Below are 22,726 nucleotides of genomic sequence, written 5' to 3' on the forward strand. Positions count from 1 at the left end.
CATTCTTGTGAAATTTGGAGAACGGTCCCCAGTGGTCGAAAGTGCTCCGTAACCGTGGTCATTTGCTGTGGCATTTCTCAGACCCCAGACTCAGCCCCTCTTTCCGGGGAGGGGGTAACCCCAGAGAACAGGAAGCCGTTTCCCTCGTGGAATCCATACACCAAATCTCACGAGGGACCAGCAGCTCTTGCCCGAGCGGAGAGGTGATCCCTGTGGCCGGGGATTGGATTCGCTCCCATGCTCACCCCTTTGATGGGGACAGTGCCACGGGGAAGGCCTCTCTCCCGGGAAAAGGGGGCTCCCGGGCCGAAGGAGGGACACGGGAAGTGACGCTGGGCAGGTCCCACGCATGCGGGCACACACGGGCGTTCTCCACACCAGGGCAGAGACAGAGGCTGTGAATAAGAGGAGGGGGTTGTGATGTCCCCGCGTCCGGAGGCCTCACGTTGTAAAGATGTGATTTTCCTCCAAGTCAGTCTATAAATGTGAAGCAATTCCCTACAGAAGCCCAGCAAGACTTCCGGAGGATGAGGGAAAGGTTCTAATGTTCATCTGGACGCATGGATGCGTGAGAGCAGCCAAGAAAAATTCAAAGTATAAAAGAATAAGGAAGGGGGCTTACCCAGCGGACAGTAAACGTATCAGCAGCTAAAGTAACAAAAGCAACTTGGACGTGGAGAGGAGCAGACAGGCCGGTGAGCGAAGGCCTCCGGACCGAGAGGCCGGCCCAAGCGCACAGGAGGGTTTCACGTGGGCAGGACGGCGTTTGGAGCCCGCGGATGTGGGATGGTTCCATCGGCGATGCTGTTGAGCATCTGGCCCACCCCTCCGAAGAAATCTTCTAGGATCCCGACGTCCTATGCCAGCCCCCCACACATTCCAGGGCCTTGCATATTTAACATAAAAGCTAAAAGACGTCGTGTTGCTGTCTATCTGGGGCGGGCCGGGATCAGAGTGGACGGCGCAGAGTCCGGGGCGTCCTGCTCTGGGGACCCCTGTGGCTGGTGGTCGCCATGCCCAGGGCAGTTCGGAGATGCCCTCCTGGCGTCCTGCGGGTCAGCAAGCTGTGTCTCACTTCAGCTCGGGGCAGAGTTCAGGGTTACGGTAAATTCACAGGATGGTCACCTTGGTTCTTGTGAATATTCTTGTAATCCTAAGAGAATCTATGAAGAAAAAAAATGGCTATATTTTGCTTAAAAAGTATTCAAGATGTTTGAAAGTCAAACACATGCCCGGGGTCGGGTACGCTGGTGCAGCGGGCAGGTGGGCACGGAGGGGGCCGCCCGGATCCGTCGGGGCCCCACAGCCGCTGTGGGTCGCCACCCGCGTCCACGCCCACCGCCTTCTCTGGAGCATCGCCCCGGGCCGCTGGGCTGCAGGAGCGACTCTCCCCGCTGGAGTGGCCAATTCCCCACCTGCCCTCCCTTCGCTGCCTCCCCCGCGGCCCTCAGTGCCCCCCGGGACGGCCAAGCATTCCTGCTGCAGGCTCTGCTTCTAGAGAACCCGAACTAAAACCCGTAGTGGTAGAGGTGGCCCTGCTTAGTGCAGGGATGAGGCGCCGAATTTAGATCTGGCCGCTGACAAGGAGGAGCCCCTCCCTGGGACCAGGGGGCGCGTGCGAGTGCGCTGGGGGTGGGGGTGCAGAGGGTCAGGCGGCCAGGGGGCGGTACCTCTGGCATCGGAGAAGCCCTGTGGACACGGGGCTGTAAGACCAGCCGGGGTGAGGAGCAGGAACAGGACTTCAGCACAGGCCTAGAGGGGTCTCCTACGCAGGAGCCACGGCCAAACCGGGAGGGCGTGAGGCCCCGAGGCCTGGGGCAGGGACATCCGGGCGGATGGACTTGAGAACTTGGAACCTTCCGATTCCCTGGACCCCTCCGGGCCTGCGGAAGTGACCCCTCGCTGCAGGGAAGCAGCCGCTTGTTGGGGGACCATACAGACATCTCAAGTGAAGCAGACGTCTTGTGGGACAATGCGAGCCCCCAGATCGGCCCCGGCCCCACCCCGACCGGGGACTCACCCCCCATTCCCACTCCTGGCCTGGCCTGTCTGGAGCCGAGCAGGGTCTGCTGATGGGAGGGAGGGACCACACACCAAAGGAGCCACCAGATCTGCCTGGGGGAGGGTCTGGAGGACAGTGGGCCAGGGGTAGGGACGAGGAAGCCAGAGAAGAAGAGTATTTCCAGATGGACCCGAGCACGTGCATCAGGGGACTTGAAGCCCAAGCACGAGCTTCGGGAGCAAGCGTGTCTCCAGAGGCTTAGAGAAACGGATGGTCCACTTAAGTAAACGCCGGAGTCGATGTGTCCGTGTGGATGGCGGTGAGGTCTTCGAGAGGGCACATGCCAGAATGGATATGTCTGTGACCTGGGAACGCAGAGCTGCCTGTCCCCTCGGAGGGCGGGAGGAAGACACCCCAGGCTCCGAGGCCACCGCCACGGAGAACCTCGGCAGTGGCCCTGCTCTGCAGGCCAGGGCCCGGCTGTACAGCCTGGTCTTGTGACCAGGCCCCGTGGTATCAGTCGAGATGCTGGCGTTTTCAAATAGGGGAGGCCACGTGCAGCGCGTGACTCCTGGAGCTAAGGTGGCCGTCGATGCTACCGCAGGCGACAGTGGGAATGGCCACCAGGGACCAAGCCCACCGGGATCCCTAGCGAACATCGCATGCTGTTCCTCGGGGCAAAAAATGTTATTTTCCCACAAATCCGGAGGCAATTCCCTCTTCCCCGAGTGTGAGCTACCTTCTGGCAAACTCCCGGACCGCTGACAGGCCCCCGTCTCTGGAGGAGACCCACCCACCAGGCAAGCTGATGACATCGGCCACCCACCCTGGCCGCCTCCTGACGGGGGTCCATCCGCATCCCAGGGCTGGGTTGTCCTTGGTCCCCCAGTGACTCGCTGGGGCCACATCAGGGGCTTGTGAAGTGACTGATCCACTGCCACGGGAGCCCGTGAGACATCAGTCTGGGCCGAGGGAGCTACTTTATGGCACATTCCACACCATCCCGAAGCAGCCAGCCTGAGCGAGGCCCAGCAGAGGGGACAGCCGGAGGGGACACTCAGTGGCCACTCTCTGCTACTGGTTTTCCAGTAAGTAGAGGACGCGCGTCTGAGAGCCCATGGAGCGGGCAGGGGTGGTCCTGCCCCACTTGGGAAATGCTTGCTTCCCGGCCCAGTACTGTCGGCCCCGTCGGGCTGGAGATCCCGGTTCCCAGAGGCCAGACTCTCCCCCCTCCACCCCCCCCAGGGACACAAGAGTCCCACCAATGTCAAAGCTGTGGCCACTGCCCGGTCACGTTCGATTCCTTTTGGTGACACAGAAGCAGGCGAAGAAAAGGGACACCATACTGGCGGGAGCCATTGGCCATGAGGGACGTGGGACAGTCAGGCTGCTCCTTCATGAGGGAAACAGGGAGGAATGTGTTTGACGCTCAGGTGACTTCTGGGCCATCTCTCCACGCTGCCATGTAAACGAGGAAGCTACCCATCGGTGGGCCCTCCGGAGCAGCCTCCGTGCTGGAAGAGGCTAAAGGGAATCCAGAATGACGAGCTCTAGCTGGGGGCTGGGGGCCACTGCACCCGTGGGGACCAAAGCGCGTCCCGGTGACCTTCCTCTTGTAAGTGCGCCAGGAACTGCAACACACATCCAGGAGAGGCGGTGATGAGACAGGCTGGCTCTGCCGTGAGAAGCTGATGCCTGTGCTTGTGGCAGGGGGCGGGGGGCGGGATTTTACACCAGATGCTGCTGGTGCCCTGCGCAGGTGCCGCAGGCTAGCTCTCGCCCATCTGCCGCCCCGTACTCCAGCTGCGGCCCACCTGCCGCCTTCCTGCAGGATGGCCCTCGGGGTGATCCACACTGCCTACCATAGAGGTGCTGAGAGATCCTGCCCCATCCCTGCCGGGCAGCTCGTGGCCAAGACCAACTGACACCGGGTCACCAACACTCACGTCCTTGCCATAAGACAGGACAAATGCCCTGGCAGCCTCTCTCAACGGAAGGTGCAGGAAAGAAAGAAATCCTGCAGAAGATGATTTGAGTGGCTGCTTTCTCGAGTCTCTCCAGGATGGTTCACAGATAGCACTCCCTTCCAGATGCACGGGAGAGGAGAGAACTCATGACACACGGCACAAATCTTAGGACTCACGATCTGAAGGATTCACTGACTGTATTGTTGAAGAAGGGAAGCCACTGGGTGACTTTCTTGTTCAGAAATTTAGTCCCGGGGAGGAAGAACCACAAAGACCTTGGGCTCAGGGACCCCAGGTACAGTGGAAGGGAGGGGCTCTATGAGGAGCAAGGATGAAGCACCCGTCTCCCAGATGAGGGCACTCAGGAAGTTAGAGGATAACTTTTAGAGAAACTGGCCAAGATAAGAGCCTTACAAATCATCTGTTGGTGTCTCCCAACAAAACGCCCTTCTGGCTCACCCTCCTTGCCGCCAAAATTGGCAAACCCTGTGTAGGTGTGAAAGATTGTAATGAGCTCGTCAAAGCATCACTGTTGAATAATAAACAGAGAGCAGACACCCACGGGAGATCTGAGCAATGCAGCTAATAGCAAAAACTAATGCAAACAGGAAAAATGACTGTTATAATTCATACTTCCAGAGAGTTCAGGAAGATATTTTTCCAGGGATGCTCATTAGGCTAGATGAACTTTTATGGACATCCTGGTTGTTTAGAGTCGGCATCTATGCTGACTTTTTTTTTTTTTTTTCCATTGGTTGGTTCCATATTCTAGTCATTAAGCATTCTGAATATCACTACTCTTTGTATGCTAGAAAAAAAAAAGAGAGAGAGAGAAACATTTAAAGAACAGCAATGATGCACGCAATAAACACCACTCATCATCCCCAGAACCATAGCAATCACAGCTTGGATGAGAAAAGACAACCAACAGACAGCAACACCAACGTGACTGAGAGGTTGGAATTACCAGACAGGTATTTCAGAGTAGCAGTCATAAAGAATGTTTCAACAAACAATTATGAACACTCTTGAAACATAGGAAAAAGAAAATCTTAGCTGAGAAATAGAAGACATTTAAAAAAATCAAATGGAAATTAGAGAATCAAAAAAATTCAAGAACCAAAACTAAAAATTTATTAGACAAGCTGAATACTGGAGACAACAGAAAAAAAGAATCCGTAAACTTGAAGACCTATTTTAAGAAATGACCCAGTCTGAGCAACAGAGAGAAAACAGACCGGAAATAAATGAACAGACTGTTAGGAATCCGTGAACAACAATGAAAAATTTAACACTTGCGCCAGCAGAGTCCCAGAAGAAGAGAAGAAAGAATGTGGGCTGAAAACATTTTTTTTAAATTGAGATATAATTGAGATATATTAGTTTCAGGTGTGGCACATGATGGTTCAGTATTTGTATATGTTGTGAAATGATCACCAACGCCAGTCTTGTTAACATCCATCACAGCACATAGTTACATTTTTTTCTTGTGACGAGGTCTTCTAAGATCAACTGTGTCCACAACTTCCAAATATGCAACACAGTATGTTAACTATAGTCACCACACATAACGTAGTGCACATGACATCCCCGGGACTTATTGATTTAATAACTGGAAGTCTGCATCTTTTGACCCCCTTTGCCCATTTTGTCCCCCCCAAAACCCCGCCTCTGGCAACCACCAATCTATTCTGTGTATCAATGACCTTGGTTCTGTTTTGGTTTTGATTCCACATAGAAGTGAGATCACACGGTATTTATCTTTCTCTGACTTATTTCACTTAGCATAATGCCCTCAAGGCCCATCTGTGTTGTTGCCAATGGCAAGATTTCCTTTTTTAATGGTTATTATTCCAGTGTGTATGATGCCACATTTTTTTTTTTTATCCATTCGTCCATCTATGGCAACTTAGCTGCTTCTGTGTCTTGTCCATGGTGAATAACGCTGCAGTGAGCATGGGGGTGCAGATGTCTTTTCAAGTTAGTGTCTGTCTTAGGATAAATACCAGGAGTGCAATTGCCAGATCATATGGTAGTTCTGTTTGTAATTTTGTAGGGCACCTCCATACTGTTTTAGACTGGCTGCAACCAGTTTGTATTCTCACCAACTATGCACAGGGTTCCTTTTATGCCCATCCTCACCAACACTTGTCACTTCTCGTCTTTTTGACGATAGCAATTTTTACAGATGTGAGGTGGTAGCTCACTGGGGTTTTGATTTGCGTTTCCCTGATGATGAGTGGTGTTGAGCACCTTTTCATGTACCTGTGGGCCATCTGGATGTCTTCTTTGAAAAATCTCTATTCTGGTCTTCTCCCCATTTTTAAGTCAGATTGTTTTGTTTTGCTACCGAGTTGTGTGAGTTCTTTTTATATTTTGGATATTAGCATATCCCCTATCGGAGCTGTGATTCGTAAATATTTTCTCCCATTCCACAGGTTGCCTTTTCATTTTGTTGATGGTTTGCTGTGCCATGCAGAAGCCTTTCATGGGATGTGGTCCCATTGGTTTATTTTTGCTTTTGTTGCCTTTGCTTTTGACGTTAAATCCAAAAAATCATCACCAAGACCGATGTCAAGAAGCTTACTGCCTGTGTTTTCTTCCAGGAGTTTTATGGTTTCAGGTCTTACATTCAAGTCTTTAATCCATTTTGAGTTGATTTTTGTACATGGTGTGAGGAAGTCCAGTTTTCCCACCACCATTTATTGAATTGACTGTCCTGTCCCTGTTCGTAAATACTTGGCTCCTTTATTGTAAATTAATTGACAATGTATGTGTGGGTGTATTTCTGGGTTTTCTATTCTGTTCCATTGATCTATGTGTCTGATTTTATGCCAATACCATATTGTTTTGATTCCTTTAACTTTATAATATAGTTTGAAACCAGGGATCATCAGTGATGCCTCCAGCTTTGTTCTTTCTGAAGATTGATTTGTTTGGCTATTTGGGATCTTTTGTGGTTCCATACAAATTTTAGGATTGTTCTATTTCTGTGAAAAATGGAATTCTATAGAATTTTGATAGGGATTGCACTGAATCTGTAAATTGCTTTGCGTAGTATGGACATTTTAACAATATCAATTCTTCCAATCCATGAGCACAGAATATCTTTCCATTTATTTGTGTCTTGTTCAATTTCTTCTATCACTGTCATAGTTTTCAGTGTACAGGTCTTTCACCAACTTGATTAAATTTATTCCTAGGTATTTTATTCTTTTTGGTGCAGTTGTAAATGGGATTGTTTTCTTAATTTCTCTTTCTAATAGTTTATTATTAGTGTATAGAAATGTTATTTTTGTACATTAATTTTGTAAGCTATGACTACTCAATTCTAACAGTTTTTGGGTGGTGTCTTCAGGGTGTTCTATATATAATATCATGTCATCTGCAAATAGTGGCACTTTGGGGGCCCATGGGTGACCCAAGTCGGTTAAGCGTCTGACTCTTGGTTTCAGCTCAGGTCATGATCTGGTTCCCGAGATTGAGCCTTGCATTGAGTCTGCTTCTCCCTTTCCCTCTGCTTCTCCCCCCATTCACTCAGCCTCTCTCTCTCTCATAAATAAATAAAATCTTTTTTAAAAATAGTGACACCTTTACTTTTTCCTTTCTGATTTGGACACATTTTCTTTGTCTTCCCTAATTATCTCGCTAAGACTTCCAATACTGTGTTGAATAAAAGTGATGAGAGTGGACATCCTTGTCTTTTTCCTGATCTTAGAGGAAAAGCTCTCAGCTTTTAACCATTGAGTGTGATGTTTTAGCTGTGGGCTTGTCCTATATGGACTTTATTATGTTGAGGTACTTTCCCTCTGTACCCCTTTTGTTGAGAGATTTTTTTTTAATCATAAGTGAATGTTGAATTTTGTCAAATGCTTTTTCTGCATCTTTTGAGATGATCAAAATATTTTTATCCTTTATTTTGTTAATGTGATGTATCACATTGCTTGATTTGTGGATGTTGAGCCATCCTTGCATCCCTGGAATAAATCCCCCTTGATCGTGGTATATGATCCTTTTAATGTATTGTTGAATTCAATTTGCCAATTTTGTTGAGGATTTTTGCATCCATGTTCATCAGGGATATTGGCCTGTAATTTTCTTCTCTTGTGGCATCCCTGTCTGGTTTTGATATCAGAGAAACACTGTCCTTTTACAATGAATTTGGAAGTGTTCTGCCCTTTTATATTTTTTTTGAAGAGTGTGAGAAGGATTGGTATTCTTTTTTAAATGTTTGGTAGAATTTACCAGTGAAGCCACATGGTCCTGGACTTTTGTTTATTGGAAGGTTTTTGATTACAGATTCAATCTCCTTACTAGTAATCAGTCTGTCCAGGTTTTCTATTTCTTCGTGATCCAGTCTTGGTAGGTTGTATGTTTCTAGGAGTTTACCCATTTCTTCTAGGTTGTCCAATTTGTTGGCATATAATTTTCCATAGTAGTCTCTTATGATCCTTTGTATTTCTGTATCAGTTATCTTCTTTCATTTCTGATTTGAGTCCTCTCTTTTTTTCTTGGTGAGTCTAGCTAAAGGTTTGTCAGTTTTGTTTGTCTTTTCAAAAAACCAGCTGTTAGTTTCATTGATCTTTTCTACTGTCTTTTTAGTCTTATTTATTTCCTCTCTGATCTTTATTATTTTCTTCCTTCTACTTACTTTGGGCTTTGTTTGTTCTTCTTTTTTCTAGTCCTTTGAGATGTGGAGTTAGGTTATTTATTTGAGCTTTTTCCTTGTTTCTTGAGGTAGGCATTTATCATTGGAACTTCCTCTCTTGGAACTACATTTGCTGCATTCTATAAGTTCTGGTATATTGTATTTCCATTTTCACTCATCTCAAGGTATTTTTTGACTTCTCTTTTGGTGTCGTCTTTGACCCATTCGTTGTTTTGTAGCATGTTGTTTAATCTCCACATATTTGTGACTTTTCCCACTTTCTTGTAATTTCTAGTGTCATGCCCTTATGAGCAGAAGATTCTTGATATGATATCAATTTTCTTAAATTTACTAAGACTTGTTTTGTGGCCCAACATGTGACCTATCCTGGAAAAGTCTCCATGTGTGTGTTTGAGAAGAATGTGTGTTCTATAGTTTTGGCATAGAATGTTCTGTATATATCTGTCAAGTCCATCTGGTCTAACATGTCAGCCAACATTTCCTGGCCAATGTTTCCTTATTGACTTTCTGTCTGAATGATCTATCCATTGATGTAAGTGTATTAAAGTATAGTTGTCTATTTCTCCCATTAGTTTTGTTAGTATTTATTTTATATATTTATGTGCTCTTCCTATGTTGGGTGCATAAATATTTACAAATGTTATATTCTCTTCTTGGATTGATCCCTTTATCATTCTGTAGCGCCCTTCTTTGCCTTTTATTATAGTCTTTGTTTTAAAGTCTATTTTGTTTGGCATGAGTGTAGGTACCCCAGCTTTCTTTTGGTTTCCATTTACATGGAATATCTTTGTCCATCCCTTCACTTTCAGTCTCTGTGAGTCCTTATATCCGAAGTGAGTCTCCTGTAGGCAGTGCATAAGTGGGTCTTGGGTTTTTTGTTGTTGCTGTTTTTTATCCATTCAGCTACTCTGTGTCCTTTTTAAAAATATTTATTTATTTGAGAGACAGTGAGTGAGCAAGAGAGCAGGACCTGGGGGTGGGGGGAGGTGGGGAGAGGAGGCAGAGGGAGAAGCAGGCTCCCTGCTGAGCAGGGAGCCCGATGCGGGGCTCGATCCCAGGCCCCAGGATCATGACCTGAGCAGAAGGCAGACGCTTAACTGACTGAGCCACCCAGGCGCCCCTACTCTGTGTCTCTTTATTGGAGAATTTAGTCCATTTACATTTAAAGTAAGCATTGATAGGTATCTATTTATTGCCATTTTGTTCATTGTTTTCTGGCTGTCTTAGAGTTCCTCTGTTCCTATCTTCACTGGCTCCCTTCCTTTGTGATTTGATGATTTCCTCTAGTAGTATGCTTAGATTCCTTTTCTCTTTTGTGTATCTACTATAGATTTTTGTTCTGTGGTTACCATGAGGCATACATAAAACAACTTCTGCTTATAATGGTCTATTTCAAGTTGATAATAATGGAAATTTGAATGCATTCTAAAGCTCTACATTTTTACTCTCCCCCACACGTTTTATATCTTTGATATCGCAATTTACATCTTTTAACCTTCATTCCAGCTTTATAAGTGATTAACCCACCAGCTTTACAACATTAGATTAATTCTGAATTTCGAGATTTTTACTTTTGTATGTTTTCCTGTCAGTAATTAGCACCCTCTTGTTTCAGTTTTAAAAGTCCCTTTAACATTTCTTGTAAAGCTGGTCTAGTGGTGATGAATTCTTTTAGCTTTTGCTTGCCTGGAAAACTCCTTTTCTCTCCTTCTATTCTGAATGACAAATTTGCTGAGTAGAATATTCTTGGTTAGAAGCTTTTCTTCTTTCAGTACTTTGAATATATGATGCTACTCCCTTCTGGCCTACAGAGTTCCTGCTGAAAAATCTGGTGAATGTTTTACAAGCGTTCCCTTGTACGTAGAAGTTGTTTTTCTCTTGCTGCTTTTAAGATTTTCTCCTTGTTTCTAACTTTTGACACTTTGGTTATAATGCATCTTGGTGTGGATCTCTTTGGGTTCATCTTATTTTGAACTTTTTCAGCTTCTTCAGTCTGGATGTCTGTTTCCTTACCCAGCTTAGGGAAGTTTTCAGCCATTATTTCTTCAAATATGTTTTCTGCCCCTTTCTCTCATTCTTCTCCTTTTGAGAGCCTCCTATTGGGAATGTTTGTCCACTTGTTGGCCAATAATTCCCTTATGCTATCTTAACTCCTCTTCACCCTTTTTGCTGTTCTGATCGGGTGAGTTTCACTGCTCTGTCTTCGAGTTTTCTGATCCTTTCTTCTGCTTCATCTCATCTGCCATTGGATCCCTTTACTGTATTTTTCATTTCAGTTCTTATTCTCTGTGGTTCTGTGTCTTCTATTGGGTACTTTCTTGTATTTTCTACCCCTTTGTTGAAGTTGTCACTTTGTTCATCCTAATCTTGGGGCACATCTTTATGACCATTACTTTGAACTCCTTAGCAGTTAAATCACTTATCTCCACTTCATTATGGTCTTTTCCTGAAGTTTTATCTTGTACTTTCATTTGGAACATGCTCCTCCCATATCTTCATTTTCCTTGACTCTCTGTGTTGGTGTCTATGCATTTGATAAAACAGCCCCTTCTCCCTGTCTTGAAAGAGTGGCCTCATGGGGGAGATGAACCTTTTCACCCAACCCTGACCAAACTCCTGACTGTGTCTCAAACTTTCATGATTGTACAAATAGCCTACTTCATTTCTAGTGACTTGAAAAAATATTTTGAATAGCTAAAATCCCCCCAATTTGGTGAAAGGTCTACATCTACAGATTCAAGAGGCTAAGCAAACTCCAAATAGGAAAAAAAAAAATTCTATGTCGAGACATATTGTCATCAAACTTCTGAAAACTAAACACAAAGGAAACATCTTGAAAGCAGCTAGAGAGAAATGACACATCACCTGCAAAGGAATAACACTTGGAAGAGCAGATTTCTTATCTAAAATCATGAAGGCCAGAAGGTAGCATTTTTTGAATGCTGGGAGAAAATATGAATTCTGAAAATCTGAACTCAGTGTCCAGCAAAAATATCTTTCAGTAATTAAGAGGAAATGAGATTCTCAGATGAATGAACACTAAGAGAATTTATCACCAGCAGACTTACCTTTAAGTAACTGCTAGAGGAAGTTCTCCAAATAGAAAGAAATTTATAACAGAAGAGGCTTGAACCTTCAGGAAGTTAGAAAGAATAATAGAGTGATATACTGCTCAATAAACGTAGAGGAAATACTTAAGACAATTACATTTTAAAAGAGGAGGGAGGATAAGAACCTAGATGGAAGTAAGTTTTCTACACTTCACTGGAAGTGACAAAATTTTGATACCAGTAGATTGTGAGAAGTTACATAGACATTTTGTAATATACCACTAAAAAACCTATATAATAAGATATACGAAAAAACACTATAGATCGGGAAAAAAAATCAAATTATAAAGGTTAAAGTAACCCACAGGTAGGCAAGAAACAGGAAACAGAAAGACAGGGAAGAAATAGAAGACAGATAATAAAATGTCAGCCCTAAGCCATAACACATCAATAATTACTTTAAACATAGATGGTCTAAATACATTAATTAAAAGACTGAGATTGAAAGAGTGGATTAAAACACACAGGGTGCCTGGGTGGCTCAGTTGGTTAAGTGACTGCCTTCGGCTCAGGTCATGATCCTGGAATCCCAGGATCGAGTCCCGCCTCGGGCTCCCTGCTCAGCAGGGAGTCCACTTCTCCCTCTGACCCTCCCCCCTCTCGTGTGCTCTCTCTCTCTCTCTCAAATAAATAAAATCTTTAAAAAAATAAAAATAAAACACACACACACACACACACACACACACACACACACACACACTATCCAGCTATATGCTGCCTACAGGAAACCTACTTCAAATATAACTAGATAAGTTGAAAGTAGAAGAATGGTAAAATATATACTATGCAACCATTAACTTTTAAAATGCATGGATATATTAATACCCTCTAATGTACACTTCAGAGAAAAGATTATTAGACATAAAAAGAGACATTCCTAAAAGTGAGGTCAGCGAGGTTGCAGTGAACAAGATCAATACAAAAATCAATCACATTACTATACACTAGCAACAAAATGTGGAAGCTGAAATTTAAAACAGCACCACTCATAATTTCTAAAAAGACAAAAAGGAATGGGTATAAATCTCATAAAACACATGGAGAACCTGCTGAAAATTTAAAAATGCTGATAAAAAATAAAAAGATATTTAAAGAATGGGAACAGCGTACCATGTTCATGAATTGGAAGAGTCAACATAAGAATGGTGTCTGTTCTCCCTGAATTTATCTATAGGTTTATCACAATTTCTATCAAAATCCCAGCAAAGGGATGCCTGGGTGGCTCAGTCGGTTAAGCGTCTGCCTTCGGCTCAGGTCATGATCCCAGGGTCCTGGGATTGAGTCCTGCGTCGGGCTCCCTGCTCAGCAGAGGTTGCGGCGGGGGGGGGGGGGTCTGCTTCTCCCTCTGCCTGCCGCTCCCCCCTGCCTGTGCTCGCTCTTTCTTTCTCTCTCTCTCTCTGACAAATAAAATCTTTAAAAAAAAATCCCAGTAAGATTTTTTATAGATATAAACAAGCTTGTTCTAAAATTTATATGGAAAGGCAAAAGCACTAGAATAGCTGAAACAATTTGGAAGAAGAATGAAGTGAGAGGGGTCACTGTATTCAGTGTCAAGATTACCATATACCTGTAGCAATTGAAACAGGGTGGTGCTGGTGGACGGATAAACACAGTCTGGAGAACCCAGAAAGACACCCGCACGGTACACCTGCTGGATTTTCACAAAGGGGCAAAGCCATCTGATGGAGGCATGATAGTCTTTTCAACAAATAGTATGAGAGCAAGTGGACGTCCATAGGCAAAAACGCAATGACCAAAGGAACTTTGACCTAAACTTCACATCTTGTATATGTTAATTCAAAATAGGCTATGGGGTTAAATGTAAAAAAAAATAAAATAAAACTATAAATCCTCTAAAGTAAAACGTAAAGAACAATAAAAAAATTAAAAAAAAAAAAGTAAAACGTAAGGAACATGTTCAGGACCTAGGGCCAGGCAAGAGTTCTTAAATATGACACCAAAAGCCTAAAATAAAAAATAATAATTTCCACAAATTTAAAACTTTTGTGTTGTGGAAGACCCCGTTAAGAGGAGGGAAAGACAAGTTACAGACAGACAATGTTTGCAAACCACATATTTGACAGAAGTCTTGTATCTAGAAAGTGCAAAGAACTCTCAAAACTCAGCAGTAAAAACAGAAAAAAATTCACAAAATGGGTAAAAGATAAGGAAGTATTTCTTCAAAGATGAGATACTGATGGCAAATAAACACATAAGAAGGTGTTCAACAACACTGGACATCAGAGAAACATAAAAGCACAATGAGATGTCACCATATACTATTAGATCAACCAAAATAAAATAAAAGCAGTAACACCAACTGTTGGCGAGGGTGTGGAGAAATTATATCTCGGGAATCTAAAATGGGAATGTAAAATGGTACAGCCACTCTGGGAAGCAGGTGAGCAGTTCCTGATGGGAACCATGCACTTACCACACAGCCTGGCAATTGCCCTCCTGAGCTTTTATCCCAGAGAAATGAAAATTTCAGTTCACACCAAAACCTGTATGCAGATTTTCATAGCAGCTTTATTTGTAATAGCCCCAAATTGGAAACAACCCAAATGTCCTTCAAGAGGTGAATGGTCAAACAAACTTTGCATATCATCTATACAATGGAATATTACTCAGCAATAGGAAGGAACATACCAAATACACGCATGAACCCAATGGATCTCAAAGACCTATGCTCAGTGAAAGAACCAATATCCAAAGGTTACAATAGTGTCTGATCCCATTTATATAACATTCTAAAAGTGACAGAGATGAACAGATTAGTGGGGCCAGGGGACAGGGATAGAGTTGGAGGCACAGGGGAGAACTATGGGAGTAGTTCTGTGTCTTGACCATGGTGGCGATTACACAAATCCATATACACGGGGATACATTTGCAGACCGCACACGCACCAGAGTGCATGTGAAGGCTGGTTAATGCTGAATAAGATCTATAGCCTGGTGAACATAATTGTACCCATGGACAAAACACCTTCCTGGTTTTGGTGCTGTACTACAGTTAGATCTTAGCATCGGGGAGTAGGGGACCTGGGAGACTATGGTCTATTTCCGATGACCCTACGATTATTTATTTTAAAAATCAAAACACAAAAAAACTCCCAGAAAGTAGAACAAAAAGGCCATGCGGTGGAGTGAGAAAAGGTGTCGTGGATGCGCGGTGATCAAAGGAGACCTCTCTCGAACCCCCCACCCCATATTTACCCCTGTACCTGCATCATCCCAGGTACCAACCCCTTTCCCTGGCAGGTGGGTGAGCTGTCCATGGTGCTAGTGAGGACCGTCCACCCCATTATGTAATAAGCCTCATCCCTTCTTACTCAGCCATGATCGACGATCCCCCCTCTCTCCCGCATACATCATCGTCTTTACTAGATCCTGCAAACCTCCTGGCGTGGCTCCCATCTCTATGTACCACACCCTTTACCCCCTCAAGGAGAACAGAGGCTCCAGAGGGACGTACGCGGTACAGAAAGCAAGGACGTGCCTCTTGGCACAGTTGGTCAGAGTGCGTAAACCCCAAGCCTGCTGCATTTGTAGAGGAGAGGAACTGGAAAGACACATACCAAAATGGGGCCCATGGCTTATCTTGGGGGTGGTGAGATGGTGATTGCTTTTTTCTTCTTTATGGTTAACTGTTTTCTTAAAGTTTATATAATAAAAGGATTACTTTTGAGATGAGAAAAAATATCAATAGAGGTTGTTATTCTAGAAAATACCATCAACAGCCCCCTACTGCCCACAGCACGACTCTAATCTCTTTATGCTTGCAAGGCGGGCCCTCCCAGCCTGGGGTTCCCAGCAGCCCCCAGCCCCGCACTGCCCCAGCTGCTGACCTCCAGCTGCACCTACCTGCCCCTCGGGGTGGGGCGGGGTCCCGGGCCTGTCTCCCACCGCCTGTTTGTCCTCCGAGGTCTTGGCCTCCCCGAGAAGTCTCCTCTGTGCTCCCCTGGCACCCCATGACCGCCGCTGGGCTGACAGGTCAGTGGCCACCTCTCCCATTCGCCCCCTCCCTTCCCTACACCTTTCCCTGCTCCCTCCATGGGCTGACGTGTACGGACTTCATCCCTGGGCCCTCTGCGTCCTGGTGTTCCTTCCGTTCAGCCAAGGGGGAGCCCCACGGGGGAAGGGAGGATAGTGGGGTGGACACACATGCCCCCGCTCCCTCCCGTGGAGTCACCTCGGGCTGCTGGTCATCCGCTGGCGGCCCCTCTCCGGGGCCCTGGCGGGTGTCTGCACAACGCTTCATCCTGAGGCTTCTCCCTTATCCCGATGGGCCAGCACGGTTGCAGCTATCCCGTGTGGCTCCCCCACACCCTCTCTCTGGAAACGGTCCCCTTGTAGGCACCCCCCTTGAATTACTCTATTTTGGGGTGTCACCTCTTTCCTGTGGGGGCTTTCCTGATTCGCTGTCAAAGGAGGGGACAGGTCTCGTTGACACCCCTGGCGTGTAGGTACACAGCAAGTGCTCTGTAATTGTACGCTGAGTGAGAGAATGCGTGACGGCTCAGGAGAACCCGTCTTGGATGTGCCGCACTCTCGGCTCGGAGGTCCGCCCTGGTGGGGGCCCACGCCTGCTGCTCAGGCCCGCGTTTGGCCTCTGCGCGCAGATGGGCCTGATTCTTCAGCTCTCCCTGTGTCCACGTCACCAGCTGCCCCAGGGGCCCAGGTGGGCTGAGATCCGCAGAACCCCCAAGCCACCCCCCCGGGTGTGTGAGCAGTAATGCACCGTGCTTGTCTGCGGTGCAGCGTTATTGTGCCCGTGGATACCTGATGCGCAACCGGCACAGTCCCACGCGCCATTCGCCCTTCTCGGTGACCCCGAGTGGAGGGGGAGGGGCCCGCTGAGGTGCACAGAGGTCGGCGTCGTGCTGCGGTCATGAGTGGCAGGGCCTGGGTCGGGGCCTCTGCTTTTGGTCTTCGAACCCCGTCACCTGACAGACCCATGAGAGCTGCCCTTCCAGGCTGCCTCTGGGACACGGAGCACCGATCCCAGACAAGGGCAGGGCGCACCTTGCAGGTCTTCATCTGGCGCTCAGAGCTCAGTCCTGAGCTCCCAAGGATGCCAACCTGTCCTGATTTCGTAGCCTCCGCCCCCTTCTCACTGGGGTTCCCTTATCCAGACCAAACACCACCCCTCTCAGGAAGCCTTCCAGGTTTTTCCCATGCAGAGGTCCCCCACCGTCGTTGGGCTTCCTTGGTCTCGCGCCACCCCGAGCTGGGTCACCTGCCTCTGCGTCGGGTGCCCCGATGGCCGCGAGCTCCTCAGAGGCGGGGGGCGGGGTTGGATCTCTCTCACTCATTAGTGCTTGGTACGGAGCTCTGCACACATTAGGTGCTTAATAAGTGTGTCTTCTCCCACAGTGTCTATACTTGTCGACACCCCTATGACCTATTTCAAACAAGGGCAGGTGACATACGCATCTGTGTCTCGGGACGGGACTGATGTCGGGCATCCAGCTGTCTCTGCCCAGCCCTGGCTGTTCTCCAGGAGGATCTGAGCTTCTGGAGGGGGCTTCTTGGCCGCCCCGGACCCCATACCTGCCCCCCCCTGCTGCGTGTCCCCCCCTGGGGCCCCTGCTCGGTGGCAATGCTCTGGTGGTGACGTGTTCCTCTCACACCCCCAGCCTGTCTGGCCAGCTGCCCTGCCTGCCCAGGGCACGCACCTCTATTCTGTGTCCACTGTTCTCCGATTCCCTGAAAATAGCCAATTTTATCTCCTGGGTGACAGCAAGCAGCTGGAAGGCCTGGCCCCACTTCTGTGCCCTAAAGCTGGAAACAGCTACTGACGGAGGGCTGAGCTCTCGGTCACTGGAGGTATACAAGCAGAGGCTGCTGGTCTTATGGGTGTTCCCAGCCCTGACTTCCTGCTGACCCGCCGGATCCTGGAAACCTGCTTGCATCCCTCTGCTCTCTGCCCCGACGTCTCTCAGGGCCCCTGTTGCCTCTGAGATCCAGCACCTTCCCCTGCCAATGCCTAATTGGGTCTTCGTCAGTTGAGTCTGGGTTTGCCCTTGGCAGAGAGGGTGAGGCAGGGGCAGGAGCAGGGAGGACCTGGGGTGGCCAGGCCAGTGGTGCTGGGGAGATGGGGGTGAGGCAGGAGGGCCAGCCCCAGGGCTGGCAGCGGGAGAGAGGGAGGGAGGGGCCCAGGCGAGAGGCCCCTGCCCTGCAGGGCCCCGGTCACCCACTCTTCTGGGAGAAGGTGGCTCTGCTGGACCCAGGGCTTGGGCCGGGCACTAGGGAGCCTGTGGCCTCCGTGGCAAACAGCACCAGCGCCGGCCACGGAGAGAGGCTTTTCTTTGGAGTTTTAATGGTCTGGTGTGGTTCATACACTCAAACTGCTCGCTCGCTCTGAATCTGGGGCCACACCAGCCGCCCGTCACCTCCGGCCACCCACTCACGCCCACGCACATCAGACACGTGGCCCTAGCTCCTTCCTCCCCGTCCACACCGCCTCTGCACACTCTCCAACATTCTCCAACCCTCTCGTGTGCCCCCTGCCCATGGTCTCCAGGGAGGAGGGCTCAGTGGTGACCCTATGTGTAACCCCAACCCAAGGCCAAAACCAATAACCCCCCCCCACAGATAGCATATAAAAGAAACCCAAATCTTTCCCTAAACCCCCACAGTAAAAACCCAGTACAAGCATTTGGGTTTTTCCCTTTGCAGATTTTTTTTTTTTTTTTAGTAGACATAGTCTCTTTCTCGTTTTACAGCGAACATTGCAAATATAGAAATATTTTTCTGTACAACGGGACGACGACAGCGTACAGTGGGGACGGGGACAGAGCACACACGCCCAGCCCGCGACCCTTCCAGCCACCCCAGGCACAGCCCTCCCTGTGCCCCGCGTGCCCTGCAGGGCTCTGGGCGGGTCCTGGAGGCCACCCGGCCACCTCACTCGCTCTGTCCCCTCTTTGGTGGCCTCTGGAGTTGGCAGCAAAGAGATGGACGGAGGAGAGAATCCACAGCAAACCAGGACGAGGAGATCATGGGAGGAGCCGGGTGGCCATGCAGGCCGCACCCCCCCGTGTCTGGTGTTTTATGTCTTTAAGAGATCTTTACTTTTATTTTTTTCTTTAAAAAAGGAAGAAAATAAAGACAGGAAGATCAAGAAGGCAGAGAAGAATCAAAGAGGAAAGATAATGAAAAAAAAGTCCCTTCCCCCACCCCCAGACACAGTTTTCTCAAGTCCCTTGTGTGCGCGTGTCTCGTGTCTATGTGCACAGTGTGTGTGTGGAGGCCGTGGCTCATCCTCTGTTGTGAGCGGCAGCACCCCCTCCCCGCCGCGCTCTCTGTGGGCCCCAGGCTTCCACACCGGCTGTGTGCGTGTCTGTGTGCACATGCGTGTGTGTCTCCGTGTGTGAGCGTCTCTGCATGTGTGTGCGTCTGTCTCTGTGTGTCTGCATGTGTGTCCGTGTGTGCACGTGTGAGCGTGTGTCTCTGTGCGCGTGTCTGCGTGTGCACGCATGCGTGTGTGTGTGCACGTGTGAGCATGGGTCTCCGTGCACATGTGTATGCGTCTGTGCGCATCTGTCTGTGTGTGTGCATGGGTCGGTGCGTGTGTGTCTACACGCGTGCACGTGTGTGGTGTGCTGCGTGGGAGTCTCTGGGTTACGAATAGCTGCAGTGGGTCTTGTGTCCTTTTTGGTCCCGTGGGCACCACAAGTCCCGGGGAAGGTGCGGGGCGGGCGCCGGCCGCGGGCTCAGGACTTGTGCTGGGCCGACACGCCCTTCCAGTAGTCCAGGATGTCGTGGAGGTCCTCGTCTTTGGCGAACTGAACCTTCTTGCGCAGGGCGTGGCCGGCCGCCATGAACTGCTCGTCGTCCTTGTGCCGCCGGCGGCTCAGTCTGAAGCGCTCCCAGATGCTCTGGGAGGCCCTGCAGGTGTACTCGGGGCTGGAGGAGTAGCTCAGGTTGTGGTACTGTGAAGACAGCTGCGAGTAGGCCAGGTCGCGGGGCCGCGGCCGGGTCAGCGGCTCCAGGATGGACGCCTTGCGGCCACCCAGGCTATCGTGGGGCGGGGGCGCGGGGGGCGCGGGGGGCTCGGCGGGGTGGGAGCCGGGGTACGAGTGCCGGTGCTCGCCGTAGTGGCGGCCCTTCTCAGCCTCGGCCCGCAGCACGGCGGCTGCGGGCGTCACAGTGAGGATGGCGTCGGGGGCTGGGGAGCTCTTCTCAATGTACTTGGCCTCGGCGGCCACGGCCTTGTGCGCACCAGCGGCCTCGGCACGGAAGGCTCGCGGGCTGCGTGCAGAGCCGCTGGAGGAGGTGCTGGCGCGCGGCGGCCCAGTGGCCGCCTCCACGCTGTGGTGCCGCTGCAGACCATGGCTGAAGGTGTCCTTGTAGACGGGGGCCAGGAAGCCGTGCTTGCCGGCCAGTGGCTCCGACAGCAGCACCAGCTGTGGCTCGGCCGTGGACACGGCCCCAGACTTGCCGCCCTGGAAGGAGGTGGCCTCGGACTTGAGCGCGTCGATGCAGTTGTTGATGATCTGGTTGACCTTGTCCACCTCCTTGGCGATGGTGGAGATTTCGGCCACGGAGCTCTGGCTGTCGGGGCCGGGCCGGCCCAGCTCGCAGTCCCTGTGCTCCATCTGCTCGCCCGTGCGGACCTCCATGTAGTTGCCCTTGCTGGCCTTGGGCGTCCCGCCACTCTCCCCCAGCTTGTACTGCTCTACCTCGCTGGCGGGCGCCGGCAGGTATGGGATGCGGGTCACCGCCTCGGGCCCCAGGAGCGGGCCCTGGGACAGCGGGGCCAGGCCGGGGGCCTCCAGCTCGGGCCCGTACTTGAGCTCGATGATGGTCTTCTTGAGGCTGCCGGCCGCGGCCGCCTTCTTGTGCTTCTCCTCTTGGCGCCTCCGCCTGCGCAGACAGCAGTAGACGGCGCCGAGCACCAGCACCATGCCGAACAGACAGCCCAGGACGGTCATGATGTAGTGGGTGGCCGTGGGCGGGCTGGGCAAGGGGCCTGGCGGGCTGGGCGGCCTGGGCAGGCCGATGGTGAGGCAGGTGTGGTTGTGGCGCAGCCCGGAGCTGGTGGACACCACGCAGTAGGTGTAGTTGGTGAGCGTGTACAGGTTGGTCAGGCGGATCTCCTCCTGGGGCTTGGTCAGCCGAGACACGGTGGACGAGCGGCTGTTGTTGAAGTGCTCCAGCGTGTACATGCGGGTGAACGGGCTGGGCAGCTGCACCGTGATGGTGGCCGAGTTCTGAGTCAGCTGTTTGACCTTCAGGAGGGGCCGCGCCTCGGCCTGGGGGGCCAGCGTGGGCAAGGCCACCAGCGGCGTGGTGCCGTCACCCGAGAAGCACTCCTCGTCGGCACACGGGGCCTCGCTGGGCTCCGGCGGCGGCGGGGGCGGAGGCGGCGAGCGGCCGGGGGGCAGGCGTCCCGGTGCCGGGGGCGGCTCAGCCACGTGGGCACCATCGGTGCACACGGACTGCAGCTTGCTGAGGATGCTGCGCTGGCCGTGGCGGCCCTGGCCCAGGAGGAAGTAGCCGGAGTAGAGCGGCGGCGACTCGCACTGCATGCGGTCATAGGTGTGTGTGGCATTGGTGAAGGCCGCCAGCCAGCGCAGGAAGCCCAGGAGCTCGCAGGAGCAGTAGAACGGGTTGCTGTAGAGCTCGCACACGGACAGCTTGGCCAGGCCCGCGAAGGTGGTGCTGTGCAGCCGCTGGATGCGGTTCATGGACAGGTCGACGTTGACGATGTTGGGGCACTCCCAGAAGGCGCTGGGCGTGACCACCTCGATGAGATTGGCCTGCAGGTACAGGTACTCCAGCTTGCTCAGCCCGCGCAGCACGCCCTCTGTCAGGTTGCGCAGTCGGTTGTAACCCAGCTGCAGCACCTGCAGATTGAACTGGCCCGAGAAGGCGCCGTCCTCGATGTAGGCGATCTCGTTCTTGGTGAGGTTGAGGTACGTGAGGTTGCCGAAGCGGCTCAGCGAGGCGTACTGCACGCTGCGGATGCGATTCTCGTTGAGCCGCAGGTCCACGATGGTGTTGTTGATCTGCTGCGGGATGGCCTCGTACGGCGGCTGGTTCTGGCTGCAGATGGCCAGCCACACGAAGCCCTTGTCACCCTCGATCAGCCAGCAGTCGCCGTGCACCAGCCCGCCCCTGTGCAGCAGGATGGCCGCCACCACGCACACCCACAGCACGCCCCACCGGCACCCGGCCATGGGGACCGCCTTCGCGGGAGACCCCGCGTCTGCCTGCCCAGGGGGACCAGGTGGGGGGCTGGGCGGCAGCCCCTGGAGGGACAGAGGAGCAGGTGGGGAGAGGGCCGGCGCTCTCAGGGGTGTCCTGTCCCAGACCGCATGGTGGCGTCGCGCGGGTGCTGGGAGCCGGCCACCTCCCTCACTGCCCGAGGCCCCTGGTCATCCTGCCGGGGCCGTGGCCTGCCGGGGCCGTGGCCGCCTCCCCCATCGGCCTGGGCGTCTGGACAGCTCCGCCCCGCGCCTCCAGCTCCGTGGTCCTGTGGCAAGACAGAAGAGGAGAGAGCCGTCAGGAGAGGCTGGGGTTCCGGCAGGCCCCGCGGCTGAGTGTGGCCCTGTGCCAGGCCCCGCCGAGCCGCCCGGTAAAACAAGGAGGCACATTCGGGGAGCCCGTGATCTGGCAGGACGATGCCAGGTGACAGAAAGGCTCAGGGCAGGCTGTGTCTCGAGGGAGGGGAGAGAAGGGAAGCCCCACACCCCAGCCCTCCCCGGCCCCCAGCCCCGTTTCCTGTCGGAGGGGACAAAACCCCACCTCCTCCTTTGGGCCCGGCTCAAAGGGATGGTGGCCCCAGAGAATCCAGAACCATGTGACTGGTGCAGGGCCACTCGCATGACAGACGGGAGACAGGGACGTCCTCTCCTCAGAGGGCCCGGCCACAGACTCACAGCCGCCTGCAGAGGGTGCTTGGAGCCGCGGCCCAAGGGTCCTCAGCCACAGCATGCAAATCCTGCCAGAGCCCTCAGCTGGCCTCCGG

The 22,726-nt window shown here is 50.9% G+C and overlaps 1 protein-coding gene across 1 annotated transcript; it reads right to left on the bottom strand.

Annotated features, from left to right (window-relative positions):
- Positions 1–19,388: 19,388 nt before the first annotated feature.
- ELFN1 (extracellular leucine rich repeat and fibronectin type III domain containing 1) lies at positions 19,389–21,935 on the bottom strand. Its single transcript, XM_028091901.2, has one exon. It carries the CDS (start codon positions 21,933–21,935, stop codon positions 19,467–19,469), a length of 2,469 nt encoding a protein of 822 aa, XP_027947702.2. The 3' UTR covers positions 19,389–19,466.
- Positions 21,936–22,726: the final 791 nt, after the last annotated feature.

Source organism: Eumetopias jubatus, unplaced genomic scaffold (assembly GCF_037043125.1).
Source record: "Eumetopias jubatus isolate StellerSeaLion01/CBP00866 unplaced genomic scaffold, mEumJub1_p1.0 scaffold_12, whole genome shotgun sequence".
NCBI classification, from domain to species: domain Eukaryota; kingdom Metazoa; phylum Chordata; class Mammalia; order Carnivora; family Otariidae; genus Eumetopias; species Eumetopias jubatus.